At 42.3% G+C, this 20,792-nt stretch overlaps 1 protein-coding gene across 3 annotated transcripts in view; it reads left to right on the top strand.

The window, feature by feature from the left end:
• The window catches only part of adamts17 (ADAM metallopeptidase with thrombospondin type 1 motif, 17), a 435,095-nt gene that overhangs the window by 43,004 nt on the left and 371,299 nt on the right, over window positions 1–20,792 (top strand). For all 3 annotated transcript variants that reach the window (XM_063065786.1, XM_063065788.1, XM_063065787.1), the window contains one exon: window positions 907–1,061. In XM_063065786.1, coding sequence (XP_062921856.1) covers window positions 907–1,061 — 155 coding nt within the window. The remainder of the gene's footprint in view (window positions 1–906; window positions 1,062–20,792) is intronic.

Genomic DNA, 20,792 nt, shown 5'->3' with positions numbered 1-20,792 from the left:
GAATCGGTTCAAGTATCATGAACGTTTTCATAGCACATCAATCCACATCATAGCCATTCCTCATTAAACTGCAACACATTTTTGCACTCGTGTCTTGTTTTTTTTCTCAGTTTTTTTTCTCTCTTCACTGTCTTGGTGTATTTATGTTTAATTTTTGTTCTGTTTTCCCTTTGATGCTGTTATAGGCAAGTCTTTCATTGCACTTGTGCCTCACCATACTTGTGACCGTGACAACATTCTCGACTCAACTTGGTGAGCCGATGTATCAGAATGCCAGCGTATTTCTGTTCTGAAACAAGCTGTGGGGCTGAATGGTAGCCTTTAGAGCGAGTGCCTCATGTTTGGTCCTGACTTCTAATGCTGTGTACGGAGTTTGCATGTTTTCCCTCTGGCCAAATAATTAGGTTTCCCCTGCAGAATCAGAATCAGGTTTATTATCATTGGCATGTGTCGTGAAATTTGTTAACTTGGCAGCAGTAACAGTGGTAGAATGCAATACATAACATGGAAAGAAAAATATCAATTACAGTAAATGTATATATTTCAGGCTTCTGTACCTCCTTCCTGATGGTAACAATGAGATGAGGGCATGTCCTGGGTGATTGGGCTCCTTAATGGATGCCGCCTTTCTGAGGCACCACTGCTTGAAGATATCTTGATACAGCCCTGGTTTCTTCCCATATCCCAATTACACTAGTTGGTAGGTTAACTGTCCATTTCAAATGTAGAGAAGAGAGGTGTAGGGGGAAAGACCATAAGAATCCAATGGTCTATGTGACTAGCTTCTGATGGGCCTTACTAAGTAAGGTTGTCTGCAGTAATGTGGCAGTGCTATTTTTACTGTAGGCAGCTTATGAATTTGAATTTGTTTCATTTGCACAATGCATTTTGGAAACCTGTTCACAGGAGCAGCTGTCGATTGGTCACCATGGAGAGAAGTCACTGGAGAGCTTCTGCCATTGGCAGCACAGAGAGTTTGCAGCACGATACCTGGGGAATAACCAGGTGCCCGGTGGGAAGGATGACTATCCAGCTGTGGATGCTGCTGTATTCGTAACAAGGTACTGCTCTGGTTTTTGTGGTGCTAAAGACTGTTTGTTTTCCTTCAGCTGATGGCTACCAGTCCTCATCTTGAGTTCATGCTTGGTCAAAGATTGGGGAGTGGATGCATTCAGAATGGGTTCTAGATTCTGGGTGGATTCTTGAGCTGATCAAAGAATTCTGTTCTTGAAATACCAAAGAACTAATAATGGTTTCAAAAGTGTCAAACAGAAATTTGTGTTTGCATTTTCTGGTCTTTAGTGTGATGTGAGACATACTCAGCAGATCAGGCCACACATACAGAAGTGGAACAGATTTAATGTTTTGTGTAAAGACCCTTTGTCAGACCCTTCCGGTAGAAATATTACCCGTTTTTCTTCCTACAGATGCTGCCTGTCCTGAGTAACTCCAGCATTTTCTGTTTTTATTTCAGATTTTTAGCAGCTGTAGATTTTTTGATTTACGTTTACATAATTTTGGCTTAGTAAAAATATCTGTGCAAGTATTGTTTTTTTTTAAAGTTGAATACTGTTTAGAAATAGAGGTAGGCTTAACTGAGTGAATACCACAGCCTGCATTTCACACACTGTGCACTCCATAGCTTCTGTTCAGCACAATCAATGTGAAATGGCGGATTTTCTTGACGTTTTGGTGATTAATTCCTCTAGAACTGTTGGCCCTATCGTGAGAGGTTGTTGTGCTTGAAGCAGGTTTCAGTTATATGTCCTTGAGTTTTGGGTTATGCTAGATGTAAATGTAAAAAAAATCAAACAGAAGGTGTAGTACTGTAGGCAATGAATAAGCCAGCCATGATAGGCAGTGGGAGACCTTGATGGATGTGAAGAATTGGTGTCTTAGTCATTTTCTCTCTGTCACCACCTAAATTATCAGAAGTGAAAGCAAAAAAGAACTGCGGGTGCTGGAAATCTGAAGTAAGACAGCAAATACCGGAAACTGTCTACACCTGTGAAAAGGGAAACAAAATTAATCTCTTGAGTTAAGGATCTTATGTCATAACTCACTCCTAAATTACCAGGATACTTAAAGAATGCAAGTGGATTAGCCAAATCTCAAGACTTGTTGGTCTGACCCGAGAGCACAGAAGGCCTCTGTCCAATCCCCAGTCACAGCTGTTTCCAATGAAGCTAATTGCAAGACTGATGAAGTGCTCATATTGTGTGTTCATTATATTATTTGCTGATTATGTAAGTTTAACATCACACTGTTCTTATTTTCAAAGTTTGTTTATTTTCTTCCCCTATAAAGCACAAGAGGGACACTTCACTGTCTTTAATCAGTTTGAATGGATAGTCCTGCTGTGTGAAGCTGGTCCCATTCTGGTACAAAATTGCTAATTATAAGTCTGGTGCTGTGGTAAAGAAGAATAATTTGCCCTTTTGAAAGCAGAATATTTCATGTTAATATTTCCCAAAGTAGTTCGTTCCCGCTAACTTGCCAATTGAACCAACAAAACATTACTTCCTAGGGGTAACAGGCCAGTGTGCAGACCCAGTCCCAACACAAGCGCATGCAGCGTGAATGTACTGATGGATGGTTGTCTATAGTTCACTCTCATTGACATGTCATCATGTGGCACAGATAATTAAACTGTACGGAGCAATGACAAATTGAATTGAAGTGGGGGTATTTGAGAATTCTATTAACATTCAGCCTCACAATGAATGCCATTAGTATAGACCACATATATGGAAATCCTAGTCCTGGCTCCCATGATTTAATACCAAGCTGAGGCAAAGAGGCTTTCTTTGTGCTAAGACTGCGAGAACATCAGTTAGAGAGTATGGGCTCCTCCTAGGCCTATCTTGTTTCACCCCTGGCATTGTATCTTTTGGTAAGCCCAATACTGGTCTCTAATTATTAGGGCAATTTTTTAAAATTTAGAGCAGGGGTGGCCATCCTTTTATATTCCATGCGTCAATTTTTTCACGCACGAGTTCTATATTAACATTTTTACAAGAATTGAATGGGGGTATAAGAGTTGTATGGTGCATCTGAACTTGTGAGTGGAAAAAATTGATGCATGGAATGTAAAAGGTTGGCCACCCCTGATTTAGAGGAAAGTATAAGTCTAGCCCATTTAAAAGGTGAAATTATGATCACTATTACTGAGGGTACAAAATTTTCATGTCCATGTTGAGCAAATTCCAACTGACATAAACTGGCATAAATTTGCACTTAAGGCTGGAAACTTCACCTGCCATGAACAATTATTGTGAAGTATTGGGTTTCCAATAACATTAAACAGTGGGAATAGCATTTCCGTTCCTCAAAGCCCCTTCACTGTTCACTTGTTGAGAATATATTCTGGATGGTGAAATAAAATCTCAGAACTGGTCCTAAAGGGGAGGCAGCTAGTTAGACCCTCTCTCCATAGCCTTGCGAATGTCTTTCTCTCCTGCCTATACAATCCCATTTCTACCACACTCACAATGGGCTCCAGATCATCTCCACACCAATCAAAGGAACCTTTTCTTTCAGTGCCTTTTGTCCCTCACTTTGCTTCCTGGTCCTTGATGCATCTGCTATTGGGAAAACCTGTCATGATCTTCTATCAAATCTCCTCTCAACCTCCTTTACTCAAAGGAGGACTACTCTGGCTTCTCTCAGGAATCCCCAACCTCTAATCTCCAAAACTATTTGGGTAAATCTGCACATGCTGTAATAAGTCCATAAGGCACAACAGCCGAATTAAGCCACGCAATTCATTGACTATGCTTTATCTTCTCTTTCTTGGCGCCTTACTAATCAAGAACCCATCAGGCTTTGCTTAAAATAGACCCAATGACTTGGCCTCCACAGCTGCCTGTGGTGATGAATTCCACAGACTCACCACCCTCTGGCTAAACAAATTTCTCTTCATCTCTGTTCTAAAGGCATGTCCTTCTATTGAGACTGTGCCCTCTGGTCCTAGACTTTCCCTACCATTGGAAACATCCTCTCCATGTCCACTCTAGCTAGGCAATATAGGGCCTTTATTTGATAACTGGAAGTCGATGCAGTATTCCAGTTATGTGCTAATTAACGAATATTGTAACTTACCCATCTTCATTCCCCATAGAAATCTGAAATTTTTAATATGAAACTTTGACAGGCTTTACCATCTCAAACACAGACAGTACCCTTTCTGGTCACTCACCCAGCCATTTCCCCCTCTCTTATAATAATGGGGAATATTCCTGTGCAGTTCTATCATGCATTTGCGAAACCAAAGTTGGATCCTAACCCATAATTGAATTCCCTCTAGAAGAGCTACCGAGATTGGTAGTCAGCAGATTCTGGAATTGCCAAGCCACCTCAGTGGCAGGCCAGAGAACTGTTCTCCAGAGTAACAATGGTACAAGCTGAAACTCTGTAGACTCGACTGGGTTTGATCATGGGGAAATGTGTACCACAGAAACTCTGATCATTGTCCTCTGAACGGAAGAACAGTTTTTAAGTATCCATATTCCTGGGATTACATTAATTGAATTGACTTTATTTCTTACATCCTTCACATACATGAGTAAAAATCTTTACATTACTTCTCCGTCTAAATGTGCAATGTGCAATCACAGTAATTTATAATAAATAGAACAGTTAATGTAACATAGAAATACACTCAAATCAGCATGAGTTAATCAGTCTGATGGCCTAGTCCCAGAGCCCGTTTGTCCTGGCTTTTATGCGGTGGTACTGTTTCCTGAATGATAGCAACTGGAATAGATTGTGGTTGGGATGGCTCGGGTCCCCAATGATCCTTCGGGCCCTTTTTTCACACCTGTCTTTGTAAATGTCCTGAATAGTGGGAAGTTCACAACTACAGATGTGCTGGGTTGCCTGTGCCCCTCTCTGCAGAGTCCTGAGATTGAGGGCGGTGCAGTTCCCATACCAGGCAGTGATGCAGCCAGTCAGGATACTCTCAATTGTGCCCCTGTAGAAAGATCTTAGGATACCAAACTTCCTCAAACGTCTGTGGTAAAAGAGGTGCTGTTGTACCTTTTTCACCACACAGCTGGTGTGTACAGAGCATGTAGGCCCTCAGTGATGTGGATGCCGAGGAGCTTGAAGCTGTTTACCCTCTCAACTCCAGAACCGTTGATTTCAATAAGGGTTAGCCTGTCTCCATTCCTCCTGTAATCCACATCCAGCTCCTTTGTTTTTGCAACATTCAGGGAGAAGTTATTTTCTTGACACCACTGTGTCAGAGAGATTACTTCCTTCCTGTAGGCTACCTTGTTATTGTTTGAGATTAGGCCATTCAATGTAGTGTTATTGGCAAATTTAATTAGCAGATTAGAGCTGTGGGTGGCGACACAGTCATGGGTATACAGGGAGTAAAGGAGGGGACTTGGTACAAGGTTCTGAGAATTGTCCACAACCTTAAGTCTATGAGTTACAAATGCTATTGGCTAAAATTGCAGAAGCAATGCTTGTGATTTAGCTGTAGATCAGAACGGATCTTAGTTAATTTTAGATCTTGGGTCAGTAGCATGAATTTAATATTTGCTGGATCCCAGTAGGTGCAGACAGAAGAGTTTGGACTGCTATTATGGGCTGGAACTTTTGGGATGATACAGTGGTTTTGGAAGGAACAGCAGGAATTTATTCAACTCCTTGTATCCATGTTCCATATTAGCAGATCTCTGCTGATCTTCATATCAACAATTCCCACTTTTGCTTCCCCCTCACATCTCTAACCCAGTGTCTGTTGACCCAGTCTCCAAAGCACCGGTGGTCTGGAGCATCACTGGGCTCTGGGCATGAGTCTTCCCAAATTCCCACTGTTCTTTGAAATGTATTTCCTGAGTGAGACGCTGTCTGATCATGTCTCTTTGATCTTGATTTCCATCCCAGCGGATGATAAATATAAGCAAAATTTATTTAACGGCCTTGCAGTTTATCTCCAGAATCCCTGAGGCATTGTACTAGTGCACTTATAGTGTGCCCCTCCAAGGCTGCTGATTCTTACTTGAAGTACACTGGTTAAAACAGAAAGCATGTGACTGATGCTGCAAGAAGTACGTCATGACCTCCCTTTGAATATTGAGGGAAAGGTCAATGTCCCATTAGCCTTTCTGATGGCTTTTCCACCAGCTTTAAGGTTTGTGCACATATAGTCCAATCTTTTTGAACTCTGGTTCTGACTGGTAATTTTGAGGATAACTAATTCATCTGCTTTGGGTCTCTTGATGATCACACTGATGTTATTGCCATGTTCCCTATGAATTAGACTGAGGTACGGTCACAATGCTGATGACCCTGTACTGAGCCACAGTTAGTAGACATATTTATCACGTCTGCAGTAGATGGGATTTAAGTCAGTGACGTTAAAGGGTTTCTATGTTTATAAGGGGATTGGGATTTGGAGAGAAAAATTATACCTGGATTTTAGCTGCTCCTCCAGTCAGTCAGTGGAGACAGTCACACTGACCTGTGCACTGAAAGAACTACTGTTGGTTGCTCTCAATTGGCTTCCTTGGGCAGGCAGTGTCACTTGCACCAGACTCTTCCAAGCTCTGGAAAGCAAAGAGGTTACAAAATAAAGGAAAAGATTTGAGGAGAAAACTTTATCCCTTTTGTCTCTTGGGAATTCTTGATTTTTGATGGAACTATGAGAACCTTGTTCATACATCAGGAGTACACGGAAGCCCTTTGTAAATGATAGAAGGAAGTACCATCTTTCAGACAATCTAAGCACCTGACAGACAAGTCCTGGAAGATTTAGTCAATTTGGAGTTCAAAACAAGAATGGAAGCGTGTCCTCCTGAATTCCGGAGCAACACAGAAGAGATTTGAATGCTTGTATTTAAATGCAGGTGGCTTTGCATATGTAGCAATTGGCCTTGTGGTCAACAGTGGGGAGGAAAGCCTGAGGGATAGTCTGGTCAATTAGGCAGAAAAGTAGCAAATGGAAGTTAGTCTATAAAGTGTGAGGTAATGAGCTTAAAGACATGAGCCTAGGGAATGTACGGGAGATGATGGTGTGGTGGAACAAAATGACCTTTTATGGCCATATATCCTTGAACATGGGAATTAGATCAGGGATCTAAAGAGAGACAGGATGCTTCTCTTTAATGAAAGAGGCATGGAACGTAAGAGTAGGGGTTCTTATAATAGAGCTGGTTACAACACTGAAAGGCTGAATGTTGTGTAATGTTCTGGTCACCACTTGACAGGAAAGATGGGACTGCACGGGAGAGGGAGAGAAAATGTTGCCCTGCTGGAGATTTGACGGGGTAGGCTGGAGCTATTGCTGAAATAGGGAGCAGGCTGAGGGGCAGCTGGACCTGAGGAAGGGCTCAGAAACTAGGGTGTAGAGGAAGTTACTGGATGGAGGACTAGAGAAGATGAAGAAAGGGGTTTCTACCCAGGGGTTCAGTAATCATCAGATTTTTCCAGGTGCAACTCTCAGGTTGTTAGTTGCTTGGGCTCATTCCATAGCCAAATTACAATGTCGATTTGTGAAATCAAAGCACATGTTGGAGGGTCTCAGCAAGAGAGGGCAGAGAAGGTCAATATTTCACATTGAATTCGGTCCATGGGATATATTGCTCGCTGAATATTTAAGTTGCTTTTGCTAATTCTTCAGCCTGAGACGTTAACTGTTTTTCTCCATAGATGCTGCCTGACCTGAGTGCTTTCAGCATTTTCTGTAACTTTAGATTTTCAGCATTTGACAGTTTTATTTCTGCTTTTCTGTCTATTTGTTTTCACGCTGGATTTCCAGCAATGCTTGACACAGTTTAGCATGCTTTTGTTCCTCCAGTTTTTCTTGCCCTTTCTTGGGTCTGGTGCCCCATGGGTAAGAAATGTATTGCTCCATGGGTATTTCCACAAAAACAGGTTGACTGCCTTTGGCTTTAGCGTGCAGGCTGTAAATAAAACCGACCGAATTCATGAAAAAAATTAAAATTAATATTCGTGTGACACAGGAGGCCATTCATTTCACACCAGCTTATCCCATCAGGCCTATATCTCCCTCTGCTTTCCAGATAACCCCTGCAAATTGCATGCTCATCAATTCTGCTTACCTTGCTTTTCCTATTTCCATGCTCTAGGGTAATCATGGTGATTTATAACAACTAGTTAACTTAGGGGCTGTGAGCAGCAGCTTTAACTGCTGCCCAGTCTCATTAAATGATAATTCCCCGTCATCACTCACAGTTCAAGTTCTTCTGTTAATAAAATGTCAGCTCCTTGGCCCAGAATGTCGACTGTTCACTCTTCTCCATAGATGCTGCTTGGCCTGCTGAGTTCCTCCAGAATTTTGTGTGTGTTGCTTTGATTCTGACCCATCTGGAAGGAGTTCTGTACCTTGCTGGTACTGTTGTTTCCCACTAGTATACTGCATTAAGTTGGTGACATTGGCTACGTTGTCTCCAAGGTAGAGTTGGAAAGCAATATGCATTATGTTTACGGGAATTCTTCAGGAGGTAGTGAATTGAATGGTGGTGATGGTAAGTACAGAGACCACATTGGGACTGCAGCTTATATTGAGCCATCAGGTATACTTCACCATCCAAGGGATATCCAGTGTGATTGTTACTGAATTTTTTGTTAGTTCAATAGGTATCCAAGTCTAATGGAAATGCCAACAGGATCTGTAGAGAATAATACAAAACAAATTCAGCAAAAATAGTTGTATTTAAGATGGTGCATTTTTTTTAAAGCAATTGCCATTTTTAATATCATTTTTAATAGAAGGATGATAAATTCTTCTGGTTAGGGAATGTTTTCTTTTAGAGTCTTTCCATCCACCAAGGTTTACTTTCCAGTATGGTTCTTCCTAGGGCAACCCATACTGAATCCCATCGTTGATCATCCAGAGTGTTAATGGTGCTGGCAACGCTTGTGTACTAAAGCGGTGTAAGGGATGTAATTCAGGAATTGAATTGCACTACACATCCATAAAATGGTTTATTTGTGAATCTGCAACTTTAAACTGTTATTGGAGACTTTGGAAGTTTGTGTTCTATACAGTCTGTGATATTATTAAGAGTAGGTTCACCGTATTACTCTTCTGTTGATAGGATTATTGGATTCACATTCTTGTGTATTCTCAGAAAAGGATGTTCATGTTTAAAGATGCACCATTTTTATGAAGAGGGTGAGCTATTTGTAACTTGTCACCATACACAATGAGTGAAAAACTACTAATCTTATAATTGCCTCCTGATTGCTTTACGTTTTGGCGTTGAATCAATTTTTGGACTGTGTCAGACTTGGATTTGTCACTGCACTTTCTGAAGTCTGCATTAGATCCAACACAGATATAATTTAGTCAAGTCAGTCTTGGGTTATCTTCAGCAGGAATCATATGACCTTTGCGAATATTGGATTCTGTCACCAGTTTCAACTAAATTCTACTTCCTCCCTGTTTGTGTGTGTTTGACTTGCTTGGAGCTAGGAACACATGTGCCCTTGTTTCACTTAAAACTACATTTGTTCTGATTACAGTAATAATGATTTTTGACTCAAGAGCTTCTGTCGAGTTCAAGGAGCCAAATTCCATTTAACTCAATCTCAAGCATGTTCTTCACTTTATCTTAAAGAGCTGTGCAATTGTATAGCTGGTGGTGGTCCGTATGTCAGCAAGAAATTAGCCAAGGCATGTCTGATGGTTTCTAAAGCTCCCTGCAACATTTGCTTCATCACAGTTGCTTTAAGTGTACTAACTGACCTCCTGGCTGCTCCATTTGAGGCCAGATTCTTTGAAGGAATCAGGGGATCATTGACGCTATTCCATTTTGTATTGATTGCCCACCGAGTGGATCAAAACCAAACTCCAAACTCAGAAGCAAACACTTCCAGTATATAGTAGCATGGACACAAACGCAAGAAAATCTGCAGATGCTGGAAATCCAAAGCAATCAGCAGGTCAGGCAGCATTGATTTGACTTTATTTCTTATATCCTTTACATACATGAGTAAAAATCTTTGTTACGTCTCTGTCTAAATGTGCAATCGTAGTAATTTATAATAAATAGAACAGATAATGTAACATACAAATACACTCAAATCAGCATGAGTTAATCAGTCTGATGGCCTGGTGGAAGAAGCTGTCCTGGAGCGTATTGGTCCTGGCTTTTATGTTGTTGTGGTAAACCATATATATAGGTTGTAACTGGGTTACCTGCCTGGGCATGCCCCTCTGCTGACTGCTCCTGTGGCTCCTCCCACAGACCCCTGAATAAAGGTGGTTGTGGGACTGCTCCTCCCTCAGTCCAGGACAGATGCTCAGCGTGGACGTTGGTCCATTTACTGTTAACTAAAGCCTTTCAGTATTTACTCTACTTCCAGTCTTTTGGAGTAATTGATAGTGCATCAGTTGTGATACTGTTTTCCGGATGGTAGCAGCTGGAATAGGTTGTGGTTGGGGTGACGCGGGTCCCCAATGATCCTTCGAGCCCTTTTTCACATCTGTCTTTGTAAATGTCCTGAATTATGGGAAGTTCACAACTACAGATGTGCTGGGCTGTCCGCACCACTCTCCGCAGAATCCTGTGATTAAGGGAAGTACAGTTACCATACCAGGCAGTGATGCATCCAGTCAGGATGTTCTCAATTATGCCCCTGTAGAAAGTTCTTAGGATTTGAGGGCCCATACCAAATTTCCTCAACTGTCTGAGGTGAAAGAGGCACTGCTGTGCCTTTTTCACCACACAGCTGGTGTGTACAGACCACGTGAGGTCCTTGGTGATGTGGATACAGAGGAACTTGGAGCTGTTTACCCTCTCAACCCCAGATCCATTGATGTTAATAGGGGTTAGCCCATCTCCATTCCTCCCGTAATCCACCACCAGCTCCTTTGTTTTACGACATTGAGGGAGAGGTTGTTTTCTTGACATCACTGTGTCACAGAGGTGACTTCTTCCCTGTAGGCCACCTCATTACTGTTTGAGATTAGGCCAACCAATGTCGTGTCATTGGCAAATTTAATTAGATTAGAACTGAGGGTGGTGACACAGTCGTGGGTGTACAGGGAGTAAAGGAGGGGACTTAGTACACAGCCCTGAGGGGCTCCTGTATTGAGAGTCAGAGGGGTGGAGGTGAGGAAGCCCACTCTTACCACCTGCCGGCAATCTGACAGGAAGTCCAGGATCCAGCTGCACAAGACAGGGTCAAGGCCGAGGACTCTGAGCTTCTTGTTGATCCTGGATGGAACTATGGTGTTGAATGCTGAACTGTAGTCCAAGAACAGTATTCTCACATAAGTGTTGTTCTCCAGATGTCTATAGATAGTATGTAGAGCAGTGGCTATTGCGTAGTCTGTCGATTGGTTGTGTCGGTAGGCGAATCTTACGGGTCCAGTTTGGGGGGGGTCTATGGAAAGAAGTAAACAGCCGACGTTTCAGGTCGAGACTATGGGGCCCTTCATCTGGAGTCTTGATGAAGGCTCTCAGTCCAAAATGACGATTATTTACTCTTTTTTCTTAAGGAAGCCTTAGGGAATAGTAATCATGATATGATCGAGTTCACATTGAAATTTGAGAGGGAAAAAGTAAAATCCAATGTGTCAGTATTTCTGTGGAATAAAGGAAATTACAATGGCATGAGAGGGCAACTGGCTGAAGTTGACTGGAAAGGGACATTTGCAGGAAGGACAGCAGAGCAGCAGTGGCTGGAGTTTCTGCGAAAAATGAGGGAAGTCCAAGACAGATATATTCCAAATAAGAAGAAATTTTCAAAGGGAAGAAGACACTACTGTGGCTGACAAGTGAAGTCATAGCCAAAGTAAAAGCAAAAGAGAGGGCATACAAGGAAGCCAGAGCTAGTGGGAAGATAGAAGATTGGGGACCTTGTAAAAACTTGCAGAAGGAAACTAAGAAGGTCATTTGGAAGGAAAAGATGAATGGTGAGAGGAAGCTGGCGACTAATATCAAAGAAGATACTAAAAGCTTTTTTAAGTAAATAAAGGGTAAAAGAGAGTCGAGGGTAGATATAGGACCAATACAAAATGATGTTGGAGATATTGTAGTGAGAGACGCAGAGATGGCAGAGGAACTGAATGTGTATTTTGCATCAGTCTTCACAGTGGATATTCAAGAGTGTCAGGGAAGTGAAGTTTGTGCAGTGAAAATTGTGACTGAGAAGGTGCTCAGGAAGCTTAATGGTCTGAGGGTGGATAAATCTCCTGGACCTGATGGAATGCACCCTTGGGTTCTGAAGGAAGTAGCTGGAGAGATTGCAGAGGCATTAATGATGATCTTTCAAGAATCGATAGGTTCTGGTGTTGTACTGGATGACTGGAAAGTTGCAAATGTTACTATGCTATTTAAGAAGGGTGGGAGGCAGCAAAAAGGAAACAATAGACCTGTTAGCCTGACATCAGTGATTGGGAAGTTGTTGGAATCAATTGTTAGGGATGAGATTGCAGAGTGCCTGGAGGCACATGACAAGATAAGTCAAAGCCAGCATGGTTTCCTGAAAAGAAAATCCTGCCTGACAAACCGACTGCAATTCTTTGTGGAAATTACAAGCAGGATAGACGAAGGAGATGTAGTAGACGTGGTGTACTTGAATTTTCAGAAGGCCTTTGACGAGGTGCCGCACATGAGGTTACTTAGCAAGATAAGAGCCCGTGGAATTACAGTGAAGTTACTAGTGTGAGTGGAGCATTGGCTGATTGGCAGAAAACAGAGTGGGAATAAAGGGATCCTGTTCTGGCTGGCTGCCAGTTACCAGTGGAGTTCCACAGGGGTCAAGGTTGGGACTGCTGCTTTTTACGATGTATGTCAATGATTTGGACTACAGTATTAATGGATTTTTGGCTAAATTTGCCGATGATAGAAAGACAGGTGGAGGAGCAGGTAGTGTTGAAACAGGGAGCCTGCAGAGAGACTTAAATAGTTTAGGGGAATGGGCAAAGAAGTGACAAATGAAATATTATGTTGGAAAGTGTACGGTCATGCACTTTGGTGGAAGAAATAAACAGGCAGACTATTATTTAAATAAAGAATTCAAAATACAGAGATGCAAAGGGACTTCAGAGTCCTTGTGCAAGATACCCTAAAGCTTAATCTCCAGGTTGGGTTGGTTGTGAAGAAGGCCAATGCAATGTTGGCATTCATTTCTAGAGGTATAGAATATAAGAGCGGGGATGTGAAGTTGAGGGTCTATAAGGCACTCGTGAGACCACACGGAGTATTGTGTGCAGTATTGGGCTCCTTATTTTAGAAAGAATATGCTGACATTGGAGAGGGTTCAGAGAAGATTCACGAGAAAGATTCCAGGAATGAAAGGGTTACTGTATGAGGAACGTCTGGCAGCTCTTGGGCTGTATTCCCTGGAGTTCAGGAGAATGAGGGGAGATCTCAGAAACATTCAGATTGTTAAAAGGCCTGAACAGATTAGGTATGGCGAAGTTATTTGCCACGGTAGGAGATTCTAGGACAAGAGGGCACATCCTTTTAGAACTGAGATGCAGAGAAATTAGTTCAGTCAGAGGGTGGTAAATCTGTAGCATTTGTTATCACGAGTGGCTGTGGAGGCCAAGTCATTGGGTGCATTTGAGGCAGAGGTAGATAGGTTCTTAATTAGCCAGGGCATCAAAGGGTCTGAGGAGAAGGCAGGGGAGTGGGGATGACTGGAAGAATTGGATCAGCCCATGACTGAATGGCGGAGCAGACTCAATGGGCCGAATGACCAACTTCTGCTCCTATATCTTATGGTCTGATGGTTTTCCATAGATTCTGCCTGACCTGCTGAGTTCCTCCAGTATTTGTGTGTGTGTGTGTGTGTGTGTGTGTGGCAGGAGCACGGACACAACGTTTTAAACTTAGTTGTCTGTATTCAGTAGTGAGACATGAGACCATGTTTCACTTGGAGTAACCAGACTCAGCAAGTTTTCAATATCTGAAAAGCTCGAATAGACCAGGACCATGACTGCAGAAGCAATTTTAATGACTTGTAATTTACAAATTTGTTGATTAACTGCAGTGTTTGCCGATCTTTTGAGGTATTTATGCAAACTGAGCTATTAAGCTAAGCTTCTGGAAGCTGTTTTCACATGGACTGCATCGTTTCAGGAAAAAGTTTAGTCAAAACCTTTTTTTAAAAAAAAGTCTGACAGTTCATTGCAAGAGCAGTTTCTATTTCTTTTGTAAATTACTCATCTTTCCAACTCCTTTCCAGGTCTTTCCCAATTACCTGGGCCTTGGAGTTGTTGAGTTATTGGAAAGTAATTTAAATCAGTTTTTGGTACTGATAGCAGAGTTCTCATGTGGCTGCCACAATAGTGGGTGTGGTGATCTTCTTGGAACTGCTTTACTTGATTGTATTGCCATAGGGTGGTAATATCCGTGGGAGGCTGACATTTGCTGCATCCTTGTTGCTGTGGTAGCTATTTCTGACCTGTCTCTGTCCTTAATATTACCAACAGTGGCTAAAGCTCTGTTATTATGGTAACAGATCTGCCAAGTAAAAACAAAAGTAATTCCAAGTGGTCCCTCCTTTGGTTTTTGCTTAATTGTACCTGTGAATTGTAGCAGTGCAAGAAGAAACTGATGGGATTCTCCTGACTTGTCACTACGTTTGCACAATGATTTGTAACGCCCTGTGCCAACTTTACATGTTATTAAAGACTCTGATTTATTTATCACATCTGCATCGAAACACACAGTGAAATGCGTCATTTGCATTAGCAACCAACACACCCAAGGATGTACTGGGAGCAGCCTGCAGGTGTTGCGACGCATTCTGGTGCCAAGGTAGCACACCTGCAATGTTCGGCAGAACGACACAGCAACACAAGCCCTGTTCTTCCCTCTCACCTGTCCGTCCACTTGTGCAATACATAATCCTCCATCTCTGGCCTCCAGTGGATTTGTAGACACTGGGGCTTTGTCTTCCCCAAGGGACTCATAGATTCAGGTCTTTGGCCATCAGCCCTCGACTTCCAGATATTTGATCCACCCTCAGATGTTGATCCTTGGTATCGACCCCAGAACTCACCGATCACCGAACACTGGTCTTGAACTCTGGACTCACCGATGACGGGGTCCTGATGTAATGAACAAAGATCTTGCTCACCTTTTATCATCATATGCACTTGCTCTTCGCTCCGAACTCTCTTGTATACTTTTCATCAAGTGGTGCAATAGCCTTGAGTATTATCACAGTTTGTAATATTGCACCATTTCTAGGATTGATTTCTGATCTGTAATTTCAGGCTTTAGGGCTTCACCCATACCTTTCTGACTGCACATTTTCTTCACTCCAGCTTGGCATTGACTTCATGTAATCTCTTGATCACTTCACATAAAGTCAAATTTTGTTCTGTGTTTATGGCAATCAATAAAACAATATATGGGTCTCAAGTCAATGATTCATAGCCTTGGACCTCATTATGGTTCTCTGACTGATTGCAGCTGCACTAATCCTTTTGTAGTGACATTCTTTTGCATTCCTCAATGGCACTTCCATTGATATAGCTACTTTGCAGGCAAATCGCATGTCATACTTTACACAGTAAACAATTTTAATTAAATTTGTTCCTCCACAGTCTTCACAAAAAACCCACTGGACTGGCTTACTTTAGAAGAGGCATCAAAATTGGTTCGTTCTGATGGCCTCTTTGGCGCCTTGTTCCCAAAGCCTGTTTTTTCAACTATTTTTGCAGGCTTTGGATTAAAGTTCTCTTTGAGTTTCTACACAACATCCTCATCTTGTGTAGCATAAGACTATTTGTCAGTGTGCCAAATGCTTCTGAACCAACATCTTTTGGGCATATTGGATTGTTACGCTGCTGTATCTTCTCATTACTGTTCACTACACTATGGAATCCTATTGCGGATTGAGCCCAGTTGTACCAGCTGGCACCGTGGTCATCACATTAACATTCCAATGACGATCATGTGAGCTGGATTCAGCCATGGAAGAGATGATCAGCTGACAGGAACTTAACGGATTTTGTTTGTCTTCATGGAAGCGGACCCACAAAATCCTGTCAAATATATCTGAGAGCACGCAGCTGAAGGAAATCTGTATTGGTACAAACAATAGGGGAGAAGTTGATGAAACCCAACTCTGTTAAATTCCAAGGATCTGATGCCCTACATCCTGGAGTTTTGAAAGTGGTGTCTAGGGAAATAGTGGAAGATGTCTGAATGAGGAGAGATTTGAGTAGATCATACCTGCATTCTCCAGAGATTAATGAGGCAATTTTATGAACGTTTTAAAAATTCTTGTTAAACTCTGCAGGGCCTTTGTCAACAACAGGGTCATGCACATCTCATTCAATGACTTTATTTAGCAGAGTTCTTCACCATCAACATCCTACAGTCAGCAGGTCAGAGGCTGGTGTTGCTGTTGGACTTGCCTGATAATACAAAGCCTTAAGACTAAGTAGGTGCAGGATACTATGAATGGAATCTTCTCCACTTGCCTGGATGAGAACAATTCCAGCAAGATTCAAGAACCTCAATACCATCCAGTCAAATATCCTGTTTGCTTTGCACCCAGTCCAGAACATTAAGCATTCCCTCCATCACCATGTTGTCTCTCTCACCTCCCACCCCCCGACAATAAGTAGCTTTTATAAAGCACACTATACTTTTTCACCAAGGCTCCTCCTATAGCTACCATCAAATCCACAAAAGGATGAAGGCATCTGGGAGCACTAATGCTCCAGTTGTACATCTAGCTTGGCAGCACTGCTTCACTTCATTGCCTAAATCCTAGAACTTTGTACCATTCAGGGATACTTTCACCTGAAGAAATGCAGTGGTTCCAGAATGTGACTCACCACTATCTGCCAGAATGTACCATTCAATAATGGGACATGAGCTAGCAACAAGGCCTTTCATTTTATGGTTGGTCTTCTGGAGAAATTGAGAACAGGACTAAACTTGGACTGATGTTAGGAAAGTGAGACAGATTTAAAACTGTGCTTTTGCTGAGGAAATGTGCCCCATATCAGAGTCAGGTTTACTATCACAGGCACATGTCGTGCAATTTGTTAACTTGGTGGCAGCAGTACAATGCAATACATGATAATATAGGAAAAATAAGTAGATGAATTACAGTAAGTATATATATGCATATTAAATAGTTAAATTGAAAATAGTGCAAAAACAGAAATAATTGAGGTAGTATTCATGGGTTCAATGTCCATTTAGGAATTGGATGGCAGAGAGGGAAAGAAGCTGTTCTTGAATCACTGAGTGTGTGCCTTCAGGCTTCTGTACCTCCTTCCTGATGGTAACAATGAGAAGAGGGCATGTTCTGGGTGATGGAGGTTCTTAATGATGGATGCTGTCTTTCTGAGTCATCGCTCTTTGAAGATATCTAGGATACTATGGAGGCTAGTACCCAAGATGGAATTGACTAATTTTGCAACTTTCTGTAGTTTCTTTTGATCCTGTGCAGTAGCCTCCCCACCTCCCCCATACCAGACAGTGACGCAGCCTGTCAGAATGTTTACCACAATACATCAGCAGAAATATGGAGTAGCTTAAGTGACAAACCATATCTCCTCAAACTCTTAATGAAATATAGCCACTGTCTTGCCTTCTTTATAGCTGCATCAATACGTTGGGACCAGATTAGACCCTCAGAGATCTTGACGCCCAGGGACTTGAAATTGCTCACCCTCTCCACTCCTGATCCCTCTGAGGATTGGTTTGTGTTCCCTTGCTGTACCCTTTCTGAAGTTCACAATCAGCTCTTTGGTCTTACTGACACTGAGTACAAGGTTGCTGCTATGACACCACTCAACTAGCTGATAGATCTGGCTCTTGTACACCTTCTCGTCTTCATCTGAAATTCACTGTACAATGGTTGTATCATCTGCAAATTTATAGATGTCATTTGAGCTATGTCTAGCCATACAGTCATGGGTATAGAGAGCGTGGAGTAGCGGGCTAAGCACATGTCAATACTAGGTGCACCAGTGTTGATTGTCAGGGAGGAGGAGTTATTAATACCAATCCGCATAGATTGCAGTCTTCGGTTAGGAAGTTCAGGATCCATTTGCAGAGGGAAGTACAAAGATCCAGGTTCTGTAGCTTATTGATCAGGTCTGTAGGAATGGTGATGTTAAACTCTGAGCTATATTTGACGAACAGTATCCTGACATGGGTGTTTGCATTGTCCAGCTGATCTAAGGCAGTGTGAAGAGTCATTGAGATTGTGTCTGCCATAGACCTATTGTGGCGATAGGCAAATTGCAGTGGGTCCAGGTCCTTGCTGAGGCAAGAGTTAATTCTGGCTATGACTGGCCTCTTAAAACATTTCATTGTCATAGATGTGAATGGTACTGGGTGACAGTCATTAAGGCAGATCTCTCTACTCTTCTTAAGCACTTGAATAATTGTTGCCCTTTTGAAACAGGTGGGAACTTTTGACTGCAGCAATGAAATTGAAAATGTTCTTGTATACTCCTGCCAACTGGAGTTTGCAACTTTCAGAGCCTTTTCAGAGTTTTCAGAGCCTTACCAGGTACTCCATCAGAGCCTGCCACCTTGTGAGGGTTCACTGTCCTGAAAGGCAGCCTGACATCAGCCTCTGAGACATAGATCACAGGGTCACTGAGTGCAGCAGGGATCTTCACAGTTGTTGGTATATTTTCCCTGTCAAAGCGGGCATAAAAAGGCATTGAGCTCATCTGGTAGTGAAGCATAGCTGCCATTCATGTTTTGAGGAAATGTCCTGCAAACCCTGCCAGAGTTGACTTGTTTCTTCCCTCCACAGGTCATACCTGGTTTTCTTGTACAGACCTGGGTCGCCAGATGTAAATACCACAGGTCTAGCCCTAAGCAGGCGATGAACCTGGTTCACCAACTGCTTTTGATTTGGGAATGTACAGCAAGTTTTTGTCGGCACACACATCCACACAGATTTTAATGAAATCGGTAACAACTGTGGCATACTCATCCAGATTCGAAGTCGAATCCCTGAATAAAGTCCAGTCCACCGATTCAAAGCAGTCCTGTAAGCACTCCTGTGCTTCACCTGTCCATCCCTTCTTGGTGCTGTAGTCTTCAATCTCTGTCTTACTCAGGGAGTAGAAGTACAGCCAGGTGATCAGACTTTCCAAACTGTGAGCTTGGGGTAGCATAATAAGCACTCTTGACTTTAGTGTAACACTGGTCCAGCATGTTGTTTCCTCTGGTATTACAAATGACTTGTTGGTGGTAATTAGTGACTTTTTCAAGCTGGCCTGGTTAAAATCTCCCAAAATGATGAGGAAGGTGTCAGTGTGCATATTGATCACATTGTTCAGATCATTGTTTCACATTGGCCTGAGGTGGAATGTACATACCTCTGCTTTACACAGTTTTGTATTAAAGATCTTTATTTTTTATTTTTACCCTCACTCCTTCGAATAGTGAATTCAAAACCTGGACTATATATTGCATGAGTGCCACCTCATGGCACTGGTGGTTTAATTCAACAGTGATATTTTTTTGTTTCCCCCTTGATCTTTAAGAGAAATTTCTCTGTTTACCATCTCTTGACCCTCTTGATTTTAAATAGTTCTGCCATGTTAAAGGACGAATGCCTGGAACGGGTGGTGGTGCTCTGTTGTGATGAAACTTGAGCGGAAGCTGCATGTGAGTTGGAGGAGGGTGGGTGGGTTGGTGGGAGGGTGCAGTACAATATGATATTGTAACACTAGTAAATTAACAGTCGGTCAATCCTGCATTTCTCACATTTCATATCTTTTTACAATACAGGAGCACATTCAGCCCATTGAGCCTCTGCCTGACTCTTTGAGCACTCCCATCAATCCTGTTGCCCCCACTTATTTCCCAGTAACTCATTGTCCCTGCCACACTTACCAGTTGCTCTATGATCTTTTAACCTCCCACCCATCATTTAATGTGGCCAATTAACTTACCAGCCAGAGCATCTACATGATGTGAGAGAAAGCTGGGACTCCTACATGGCCACAGAGAGATCCTGCAAACTCCATACAGACCTTACCTGCATTTCAGGCTATTACAGTTATCCATGCAACAAACCAAGTGCTACAAGTTTCAGCAAAACTGATTTAATGAGCCTTACACATCATCTGGTAATGTAAGGTTCACCAGCAAAGTAACACAATCCAATAATGTAGCAGAATTCCTTCTACATTTTGTCATTGAACTTCTCCCTCTTTGTGTTTCCTGAGAAAGCAAGGATTGCTTGCACGGCCCCTGATAAAGCTATTCTCAAACTTGCTTAGCACTGACTTGGATGGCTGTACTGAAAATAGCTTGGAACATTTCACTCACCAATAACTGCAAATGTAGTTTGCTATTGAGGGACACTCCCTGTATTTTATAGGGTGGATAGAATGCAGGCCCCCAGCAGGGCTTTGACGAGTTTTAGTAACTGATTCGTTGTTTTGACTAAGGGTTTAATGTCTGCTTTGAACTGCATTGCATGGAGATTTTGTGCCAGTGTCCTTCATGAAATCTGAATGTTATGGAAGCAGGATATGATGTGGGAAGGATTTTAAAACTTATTGACTCCATAAATCAATTGGTTGTAGATCAACTCGACATGACGCTAGCTGCGTGACCAGTTTGCTGCTTGTAATCTGGTGGAAGCTGCCTGAGAGGAGTTTGTATGTTCTCCCTGTGACTGCGTGGGTTTCCTCCGGTTGCTCCAGTTTCTCCCACAGTCCGGAGATGTACCGTTTGGCAGGTTAATTGGTTGTTATAAATTGTCCTGTGAATAAGTTGGGAGATTGCTGGATAACATGGCTTGAAGGGGCAGAGCAGAGCAGGCTATTGCAAAGAAACTGCTCAGTTGCTGTTTGA

The sequence above is a fragment of the Mobula hypostoma genome, chromosome 13, assembly GCF_963921235.1.
Source record: "Mobula hypostoma chromosome 13, sMobHyp1.1, whole genome shotgun sequence".
Taxonomy (NCBI): domain Eukaryota; kingdom Metazoa; phylum Chordata; class Chondrichthyes; order Myliobatiformes; family Myliobatidae; genus Mobula; species Mobula hypostoma.
The sequence above is the reverse complement of the archived record's forward strand: the minus strand, read 5'-3'. Positions and strand labels throughout refer to the sequence as shown.